At 38.0% G+C, this 11,094-nt stretch overlaps 1 protein-coding gene across 3 annotated transcripts in view; it reads left to right on the top strand.

The window, feature by feature from the left end:
* Positions 1-11,094, top strand: part of ptdss2 (phosphatidylserine synthase 2) — a 28,360-nt gene that overhangs the window by 14,257 nt on the left and 3,009 nt on the right. For all 3 annotated transcript variants that reach the window (XM_015050751.1, XM_015050750.1, XM_015050748.1), the window contains 8 exons: positions 3,347-3,414; positions 4,416-4,550; positions 5,740-5,790; positions 6,991-7,104; positions 7,581-7,699; positions 7,957-8,071; positions 9,345-9,490; positions 9,569-9,754. In XM_015050751.1, the coding sequence (XP_014906237.1) occupies positions 3,347-3,414; positions 4,416-4,550; positions 5,740-5,790; positions 6,991-7,104; positions 7,581-7,699; positions 7,957-8,071; positions 9,345-9,490; positions 9,569-9,754 (934 nt within the window). The remainder of the gene's footprint in view (positions 1-3,346; positions 3,415-4,415; positions 4,551-5,739; positions 5,791-6,990; positions 7,105-7,580; positions 7,700-7,956; positions 8,072-9,344; positions 9,491-9,568; positions 9,755-11,094) is intronic.

Raw genomic sequence — 11,094 nt, 5'->3', positions numbered from 1 at the left:
AGGTAAATTTTCCTCGAGGAATTTTAGTAATCGAGGTACTCGAATCATTCGAGGAATCGTTTCAGCCCTAATTGTAATTTATTTTTTAAAGAGGAAAGCGAGAAAAAAAAATAAATTAAAATCAGATCTGGTAGGAAAAATTCAGGTTTTATATTTGGGCAAAGTTCTCTAGCCCAACATGAAGACATTTATTTCATATTAATGACTTTGAAATAAAATATTTCTTTACATTAAAACACTAACAATAAACTAATCCAAACACACAACCATATTTATCACATTACTATGAAAACTATTAAAATGTGTATATTTTTCTACCGTAGTTCTTCTTCAGACTCTTGTGCTGTTAAAGTATCCAAACCTCTTCTGTTGACACTGACATCATGTCATTAAGTTACGCTGACCTTCATTGTGTTGCGACAGGTCAAGGCCGGCTGCCCCTCGCCACACAACCTCCTTTGCTCTGATTGGTCAGTGGAATTGGCCTGATAAATAGGCTCCTCCCTTCAAAACAAACCTTTTAGTGGCTGCAAACAAAATGAGCTGCCAGCTCTCTGTAACTTTGTTTAATTACACATGTATGTTCTTGGAAAGGCAGAGTATTCATTAGAAATGGCTAAAATATCTTTATGTTTGACATTTTAGTCAAAATGTTGGTGATGAGATGACTTGTACTTCAAATCTTTTTTAGAAATGAATCATTTTAGTTTTTTACTTTTTTTATTTTTGTTGTTCTTACAATTATTGAGTCAAAACCTGCTGGTTTCTGGACCATTTCATCCGGATCCGTATTGAGCTCCATGCCATCCTGTGAATGAGCTCAGCTCCTCTCAGGGAAAATGACACATTTTATTGTTTTTCTTTGCCCGTTTTCCTTCACAGCTTCTATAGCAGGTGTCTGATGGTGTTCTCATAACTGAGGCCTGGTGAATGAAAAGCATTCATAGTGAAGATGGAAACTGAATAATACTAGAAATCCAGAAAGCCTAATTTGGTTCACTACTCAGAGCTCAACATCTGAGATGGTCCAAGACATCAGACGACAACCTCGATCTGAAAATGTTTGGCTTGGAGGAAAGAAATCAATTATTTAGACTTTAATTTTTTTCTAAATGGTAAACTCAACACATTGAAACACTGTTTGACAGGGTGTGCATAAAACTGACATAACACCTGTCATAAATGAACAAGACAGCTAAACTCCTTCCTTAAATGGGAAGGAGTTTATGAATGTTTGACTGCTGTCATGAAGTGTTATTCAGTAAATAATGACACTTTTAATGCAAAGTTTGCACTAGAACTTGTATTAAAAGTCCATTTAAAAAATGGTAAAGTTTGCGTAAGTGTCATCATTTACTGAATGACACTTCATGACAGCAGTCAAACATTCATAAAAACTTCTTCATGTTCATAACAGGTGTTATGTCATGTTCATGAAAGTTTTATGCGCATGCCGTCAAGTAAAGTGTTGCCCTGAAGCCTAAATACAAGCTACTTTCAGTGTCAGTGAAGTATGAAGATGTAAAAGTCAAGGAATGATTTTTTTTTTTACAACATAATGACATAATGTCTCCAAATCATTCAAGTTGCTTTCTTTTATCATTTTGAGTTTTCATCCTGAATTTGAAAACGTTTGACTCTTGGGAGTCGGAGTGAGCTCTACAGGAAACAAACTACTCTTTTAGAGCGCCTATCAGTGCTAATCTGTTATAATATGCCAAAGACTTTTGTTTATAATGGTAAAACCTGTTTTACAGCAGCTGTGATGTCACCTCTGCTTTCTATGTAGCTCACTTGCTCACTGCAAGAAAGATGATCATTCTTAAGTTATTTTTTTCCAGCCCTGGCAGAGAATTTGGAATCAGCTAAAATTTGTTGGCAGGTCAATGCTTTCGACAAAACGGATCAAAAACTGATATTTGATATTCAGTGTTTCCTTATTTTTTCTGACATTCATTCAAAATTGAGACTGTAAAATATACCGCATTAAAAACACGATTAGGATTTCTTCCCCCAACACGTCCAGACGTCTCTTGTCGTTCATTCTGTCGGATGCAGAACACAAAAAAGCAAATCCGTTAAGACGCCACAGAAAATCGAATTTCGGTGAAAGATCATTTTGCATTTATTCAGCTGTTGCCGTTACTAGAAGCTCAGTCACTGTGCCACTCCCCGAGACCGTGATCCATTAGGAGCTTCAGGTTGCAAATCTGAAAATCCTTCAGTTTTTTTTTCCTTGGGGAAACAAATCATAGAGTAACAACAGAAATGCAGTATTAGGATTAGCAGCAGAAATGACTGGACTCGCTCAACAGGTTGGGGAGTGTGCTTAACATGGCGTGATCTCGCACACACCTGAACATCAGCGCAGCACAAAGAAGTCATGCAACAACCGTAACCTAACAACACGCCTGGCAACAACCGACAACGGCTACATCCGTCCTCTGAAGCCTGTTGTTTTCTTTCTGTACCTTCCTGTCTTCACGTCCCTCTGGAGTCAGTTGTTGTGTGAGACAAGGTGCGACTTCTGCTTGAATAGTCTGCCAGGTAGACGACTTTAGGAGCTGGTTTTATGGAAGCACCACTTATATGCCAGTTTTTCTTTTTTTTTTTTTTAAGGCTGCACAGTCTAGAAAACGAGTCTAGTCAAATGTAATAGTAGCTCCACAAAACAGCAGCATATAAGAAACCCAACACCTGACTTGGCGATCTCGTCGTGTCCAGATGTGAAAGCACTTCAAACATTTCGCCCACAACAAAATAACCTCAACAACAACCCGTTTATTTGCATGTACAACCGGTAACGGACATCCAATCGCACAGGAAGCAGGTTTAGCCACCGGAGGAGCTGATAGGGCTGCCGTGCCGGTTCTGGGATCTGGGTGTGAACGTGGAGTCTTCAGGGAAGAAAACTTTGATCAGAATCACTCATCGACTCATCGACTCCGTCATCTGCATCCGGGGAAACTCGTTCAGCCGCACGCAGGTTGATGCTCGAGAACCAACAGATTGAAGTTTTTCTTTGTCCCCGTGGAACTGAGGCTGCAACAGCAGCTGCTTAGTGATGCCTAGATTTGTCTGAACAGCTCCATAAAAGTAGCAGAAGTGATATATAAATATCTATATATTGCAGCATTTGTTACATTTTCACACTGCACTGTGTGAACGATTCGTTTGATCGTCCACACCTCGCCGAACGAACCGTGCTGTCCAGTCTTTTTGGAGTTTGATCAAAGCGGCACAAACAGGGCCAGTGTGAACGCACCATTGATGACTTTAATGAGCTGAATCTACAAACACGGTACTAAATATTTTTAAATGACTCATGTTTGTTCTCTCTCTTCAGCTTACTGGCGGTTCTGGCTCTGCGTTAGTGTCGTCTATGAACTCTTCCTCATCTTCATCCTCTTTCAGGTGTGTATCCAATCAAATGGCTCTTCTTTGTAGGCTGTTTCTGATCATGAAGCAGCAGAACTTCTCTACTGAAACACTTGATTTCATTCCCTTTAAATCTGACTGCTTGCTGATGTTCTGGATGGAAGCCGTTAAGACATCCTAAACACCGGCCAAAATGTCAGATTTTTTTTTTTTTTTTTTTTTTTTTTTACTTTTTTTTTCTTCATTTCCTGGTGTTTCTATATAGTGGTCACTGGAAGCCTCTTTTCTGTCTCCCAGTTTAATTAAAATGTCAAGACGCCAACCCTGATCTGTAGTTTAGAGACGTCAGCCAGCTGGCCAGCAGCTCCAGTAAAGCTAAAACTTGATCAAAGTTTTATGTATGTTTGATGCCCTAATAAGATTACCATGTTCTGTATGGAAGACTTATCTTGCCAAAATTTTGAATATATATATACACACACACACACACACACACACACACACACACACACATATATATAAATAAATAGCTTAGTAAAGTAATTAATGTGCCAAAAAGGATAACTTCTCCAGATTATTGCATTATGCAGTGTGGCATTATCATTTTAAATATTACTATTTAATTTTCCATTTTATTTCCAATCTCATTTTTTTTGTTTCTCATATTCTGTATTCAAGACGTTTTTAAATCTACTGCCACTTATTCATCCTACGTTGATATAGTTTTGCTAACATCAATGTAGTGAAACTTTACTTCTAGATTCACTTCTAGAAAAATTAATCTAGAAGTGACGGTCATTTTTATAAACAGTCGAGTACATAAAAAATCTGACGGATAAAAGTTGACTTATTAAAAAAAATAACATATTAAATAATTGACAATATTTGGCACAATAATTACTTTACCAAGCCATTCTTTTTTTTTTTTTTTTTGTGAATGTTGACAATTTTGGCAGGATCTGTCCTCCATAGATGTGCAAAAGAGCTTCTTTTCAAGTAACCTTGGTGTTTTTCTTTATTACAATGTCATGAAACAGACTGTGCACGATGGGCGACAGTTCATGAAGTACATCGACCCTAAACTAGGGGTCGCTCTGCCTGAGCGCGACTATGGAGGAAACTGCCTCATCTACGACCCGGGCAACGCCACGGATCCTTTTCACAACCTCTGGGTGAGAGTCTGAAGTGTTTCAGTCAATCTCACGCTCGAATGCCTTTAAAAAAAATTATGGAAGCTTTTGTCATGTTTCCAATCTTAAACTTTGATGTAATTTTCAAATCTAAGCACAAAATCTCAAGTGGATTTAGAGCTGTACTTTGACTGGGCCTTTCTAAGACCAGTTTTGATCTGAGATGGCAATCTGAAGTATGTGGCTGATTCTGGGGTAAGGGTCTGAAGCTTTTACAACCAGAAAAGATTTTAACTCTGAGGCCAGCCAAATAAAACTCGTCTTTTGAAAAAAGATCGACTTATAATTTTAGACAAAATATCTATTGAAGGAAATCTGTTATATTTAAAGAACCACTATTTATTTTTATTTTTAGGATTGACAATAAAGCTAAACATAAAATTTAGAAAAAAATAAAATTTTGCAAGAATAAAAAGGAAAAACTGGACAAACCAACTGAAAGGTCCAAACAGCCACTTGTAGCATGACTAATATTAAAACGGATCACAGACGGCGCCTCCAACTGCGTTCATGTGACCGACTCTAAAAGCCCGAGTTTTTTCCGGACCTCCAGAAGAACCGGGACTGTTTTTCCTCTGGGATTGCTCTCAGCATCTGTTGCAGTGACCCAGAACCTTCTCTATTTATTGCAGCCTCCGAGTGGGTCAGTCCACAACTTCCAACATGTCGAATTGGGATCAGATGTTTAAGAGAAGCGTCATATGCAGCTTCCGCCTGCTTGAGTCGGGCAGAAAAATCCAACAACTGCTAATTACAAGGCAAAATGGAAGAACGGAAAGTAGCACTGAGCATTCATGATCCACTTAGCCGCTGCATTTTCTCCTGTTTTTATAAATAAGCTAGCTTTGGCAGCCTCGTGGTTGATTTTTCTTGGAAATAAACTCTGTGCACAACGTCGCTGTTCAGCGGTGTGGCACCCATCGGGTCAAAGGTTGTTCATCAGCAGTTTCTGCTCCAGATCCCCCAGAGAGATGACGACCCAGAGGAGAAGCTGAAGGAAACACAGATATCGCCTGACTCGTCTGTCAGCGCTGCTCTATGTGTCTCTTTTGCTTTTTAAGAAGTTATCAATAAGTGCAAAGATTGTATTTGTTACCAAAGCAGCTGTAGATTTACGGACTTCTAATCCTGGTTGTGCACAAGGTGGAAAGCAACCTGTTTGTTTCTGCAGGATAAGATGGATGGCTTCGTTCCAGCTCACTTCCTGGGGTGGTACATAAAGGTAAACACCGACAGTTTATCCAACAATCAACTTAAGAGACTGCAAAAACACAACATCCAGCCAATAATTTTTAATTTAGTTTCTAGTGCAAACATCTTGCCACACTTGAAATAAGATGAAACTGACTTACAAGTAACTTTTCTTGTTTTAAGACAATAATTCCTATAAAAAGAATTAGTTATTACCTCCTTTGACAGATTATTTCACTTACATTTTTCTTTTGCCACAAGTGAAATAATCTACCAGTTGAACTAGTAAATTAAGAAAAAACAATATTAAGGAATTATTGCAGAAAAGTTACTTGTAACTTAGCTTTGTTTTATTTCAAGTGTACAAAGATACTTGCCATGTGTCAAACTCGAGGCCCGTGGGCCAAATCCGGGCCACCACAGCTCTTTATGTGGCCCTCTAGATTCTAGACTAAACACTAAATGTGCTTAAGTATTATCTTATTCATCAAATCGGTGCAGTTTTTATCTGTTTACTGCCAAATTATATCAATCAGTCCCTCCAGTTTTTTTTAGGATTATCATGAAAATTCACAAAAAAAAATTCACAAATTCCTTCCCATTTTTTGCACTAATTGGAGTTTATTGCAGATTTTTATCAAATTGTAAAAAACTTTACTTGTTCTAAACGGCTGCATCAGCCTTAAAGGATGTCAGATTGTAGTCCATGATCTGTGCAGCGTGTAATAGAAAGTCACATTTACCGTCATAAATAAGCGCAAATATTTCCAAATTAGTACCACAAACACTTTGATTTTTATTGCAAAAAAAAAAATCACAAAAAGAATCTCAAAATCCTGTAGGGACTGAAAAGATGTTCAATAATGTTTAATTTTAAGAAGTAATTAATATTTTAACAGTTTGTGAACAGGTTTTATCGATACATTCTGGCATATCCGGCCCTTTAAGAAGGTTCATGATCTGGATTTGGCCCAAAATGAAAATGAGTTTGACACCCCTGCCCTAAAAACTAGACCAAAAATACTTTGGGGGGTGGGGGGAGGGTTTGTTCCTCCTTTATAAAATCATGTGAGTATATGACATCAGAATCTTAAATATGTTGTGTTAATGGAAGAACTTCTTTGCAGTTGCTTACTGTAAAGATCCAGCCTGACATTTTGAAGATGAAGACACCCCATCGCTCTGATCAGCCTCACCTTTAACAGGTCTTTTGTCTTGTGTTTCCTGTCAGACGCTGATGATTCGGGATTGGTGGATGTGTATGATGATCAGTGTGATGTTCGAGTTCCTGGAATACAGCCTGGAGCATCAGCTACCAAACTTCTCAGAGTGCTGGTGGGACCATGTGCGTACAGCCACTGCTTACTTCTTTATCCCAACACACTTGAGATAAGACGCTTGGAGCTTTAATTAAGACTACATGTCACTAAAATAACGATTATTCTTTATCTAATTTAATATCTTAGTCCTGTTTGTCTCTGTCATTTTGCTGCTTAGCTTTAATTACACAGTCTTTCAAAATAAATGTGATGGATTCCAAACAAAGGGCATTTGTTTGGAACTCATAATGGTCTTAAAAAGTCCATTATGAGTCAGTGAAAAAAACATGAATAATACATGAGGGAAGGTTTTTCCTATAAAACAACAATTCTGAAAGGACAATTTTCCCTTTTATTTAACGACGCTAACAGAGGAGTCATCAGGATGTTGGTCTCTTGCTTCCCACTTTGTCCTAATAAAAGTTGCCATCCATCAACGTGCGAGTGGATTACAGCTTGACCTCACTGACCTTTTTAACAAAAGCTATCCTCTCGCCCCCAGTGGATCATGGATGTGTTGGTGTGCAACGGTTTGGGGATCTACTGCGGCATGAAGACGCTGGCCTGGCTGTCCATGAAGCCGTACCAGTGGCAGGGCCTCTGGAACATTCCTACGTACAAGTAAGGCTTCAAAACGACTGCTTCCTCCGAAGAGATTCAGTTCAATCTGACACAAGTCCAATATGAAATAGAAGTAGTTCTTTCTTTTAGTATGAGCTTCTTTTTTTTAAATAAAGCAGCTGAAATGACGAAAGAAAAAGTCGGATTCATATAAAACTGTGAAAAAAAGCAGGATTTTATCAAATCCTTGTTTTTAGCTGTTGTATTTTTGTATTTATTCACATTTCTAACCATCTACTCATCACTTTTCTTCGTAGGGGGAAGATAAAGCGCATAGCATTCCAGTTCACACCGTACAGCTGGGCCAAGTTCGAGTGGAGGCCGGCTTCGGACCTTCGGCGCTGGCTCGCCGTGTTGGGGATTATCTTCATGGTAACGAGATCTCACTGCCGATTTGAAAGGACTTTAGGTCATTTTGGGCAGATGCCACATTGCAAAACGACTCCAAAGCTCCGACAACAGCTTGTGTACAGTGCTTTGCAGAACTATTCATACTTTAGTTCTTTTTTTAAAAATTTAGTCAAACCAAAGTTCCTACCCTTGAAGTGATTTTTTTTTTCCTTTTTGAGGCTCTTACGGAGCAGCTGTGATTATGCTGAGATTAGATTACGCACACTTGGAGTCGCATGATTGGTTAAAAAGCGCTGAAGCTTTCGGTTGTAGTGTGATCAAATGTGAAAAGGTTAAGGGTCGAGTATTTGTGCAAAGGAGCTGAACCTTTAGAACAGGGCTGTGTAACTCTGCAGCTGCGTCTCCATCACAATTGTGTTCAGAACTTTAATATTTCACTTATGTCAAAAAATAAAATTTTTCACTTGCAGTGTTTCCATTAAATAAGAAACACAATTAAAATCGTACGTGAATAAGTTTGTTCACTCGATTAAAAAACATGTTGCATCTTCATCCTCCTGCCACTTCCTGTCTTCATCTTTGTCATTTCTGCCAGTAGCAACATCTGGTTGTTGATCACATGACTTGTGATGCCAAAAACTAGTTTCAATTGCAGTTTAAAGAAATGAACTAATTTCAATGCAGCTGAAAAAGCGCCTCATCCCAAAGCAAAAACATTTTAGCAAAACAGTTTTTTCAAATTTGCTGTGTTTCCATTAAGCAAATTTATTTTTGTAATTACAATTTGCACAATTTTATGGCCAATAGAAACGCAGATATTGGCTCTTAATAACTCTGTGTTTTCAAATATGGACAAAATGACAACATTAAGGTTTTATATCTGCCTGAAAATGCAGTTTTTTGTGTCATTAGCTGGAAACCAGATGCTTTAATTTTAGATCATTTTCTAGAAATTTTAACATTTTTGTAGAAGACAAACACCTTCTGCTTTCAAACATCTTGTGTTGGTGTTTATTTTCTTTTCAGATGTAACTATAGAAATAAAATGTCAACTCTTGAAAAATGACTTGTTTTACCCATCAAAAATAAGAAACTTTTTTTTCTGATTTTTTTTTCCATTTTTAGCAGCATTAAGAGTAAAAAAATGACTATTTGGACTATAAAAGTTATACACCCTGTGCTTTAGAAGTTATCTAAATCAATCCCATGCAAATTTTTCCTTTGGTTTTAAGTTTTCTCTCACTTTTTTGCTCCTGGATTCATACATGTTTGTTTTTTTTGAACCTCCTCGTAGTTCCTGCTGGCGGAGCTGAACACCTTCTACCTGAAGTTTGTGCTCTGGATGCCTCCTGAACACTACCTGGTGCTGCTGCGCCTCGTCTTCTTCGTCAACGTGGGCGGCGTGGCCATGAGGGAGATCTACGACTTCATGGACGACCCGTCAGTACCGGAGTTCATCCTCCAGACGTTTGTCCGGGTCGCATCGGTTTGCCCTCATCGTGTGACTTCTCCCAACAGGAAGTTCCACAAGAAGCTGGGCCAGCAGGCGTGGCTGGTGTCGGCCATAACGGTGACGGAGTTCCTCATCGTAGTCAAGTACGACCCCCACACCCTCATGTTGCCCATCCCCTTCTCCGTCATGCAGTGCTGGTTCTTGGGCATCTTCCTCATCCTCATCTGGACCCTGTGGAGGTTCTTCATCCGGTAAGAAGAGAGTCGAGTTTGTTCTCGTCTCGCAGGACTTTGAAAAATATATGTTTTTACATTTTATCCAAAAATACATTTAAGAATGCTCAAAGCACATCCAGAAATCCAGAAATGTTAAGAGGAATAAAACTGCGTCAACATGGAATGACTCATCTGATTAAGTTTATTTTCTAGATAAAAATTATGCAAATTATTTTAGACTTTTTGTTAAAAATATTCTAGGAAACTTGAAGTGGCAGTTATTTAGTCTAAAGTTTTATTTCAAAGGTCCTAGAGAGTGTTGGAAAAGTGAGAAACTTGATCTATATATTTTTAAAGTCTAAACGGAGAACAGAAAAACTTTACGTCCTTTCGCTTTAAACTCAGATAAAATGCACGTCCATACATCTGTCCATCCTTCTGTCCTCAGTAAAAGAAACACTGCCAGTGTTCCTTAGTGAACTATTATTACCTTAACATTTCTACAGAACCAAGAATTCTGTATAAATGTGGAAATTTGATATGAAAAATGTTGAGGCTAAACCTAAAATGTTTAGTGTCATTTTGTTGTAGAAATCAAATCCAATAAAAGCTGTAAATGGGAACTTTTTTTTTCTTTTTCTTATATATATATATACTTAAAATGTCAAAAAATTTTCTTTATCATTAAGTGCAAATTGCCACTTAATGGAGCCGTTATTGAATATCCAGAGTTTTGCAGACTCCTGGTGTAGGCCTATTCAAGTGTGTGTGTGTGTGTGTGTGTGTGTGTGTGTGTGTGTTTTTTTTTTAAAATAAAATGGATAAACTTTAATGACTTGCAGCCAAATGGATTCCCACTGAAACCGTCTGCAGCAAAGCATCTTAAATCCAACATGGCAAAAACTGTTTCACCTATTTATGTTGTCTGCTTCCACCTTCCTAATTTAAAACAAGCTGCTTGTACCAACAGCGTCTAAAATAACTAGCCTACATTTGCTGTTATTAATAACAGTCTGAGTCTAGTTCTACTTTTCCTTCACATAAATAAGAACCCAGAGCAGAGGTAGGCAGCGCTAGATGAGACACAAACTTAAGACTTCATCATATTGTGTCTGATTTGTAGTCGTGATAAAAAAAAGTACATCTGAATTCAACACTATAAATTTTCTTCTGTCTGCAAGTCGAGCTGAACACATGGAGCCTCACAGAGATAAAGCTCTCAAATTACAACTTTAGTCAATTCATCACTGCAGTGGTTACATTAAGTGGTGTAATTGGTGCTTGACAGTTAATAAATATAGAATTGATCATATTTAGATGGATTTAGGAGTCTATGGCCTTTTTTTTGAATAGACAGTGGGGGGAAACCAAGTCAT

This window comes from Poecilia latipinna, unplaced genomic scaffold, assembly GCF_001443285.1.
Source record: "Poecilia latipinna isolate Pla-1442-1.1 unplaced genomic scaffold, P_latipinna-1.0 Scaffold1008, whole genome shotgun sequence".
Taxonomy (NCBI): domain Eukaryota; kingdom Metazoa; phylum Chordata; class Actinopteri; order Cyprinodontiformes; family Poeciliidae; genus Poecilia; species Poecilia latipinna.
Note: the sequence above shows the minus strand (reverse complement) of the source record. Positions and strands in the feature narration are given on the sequence as shown.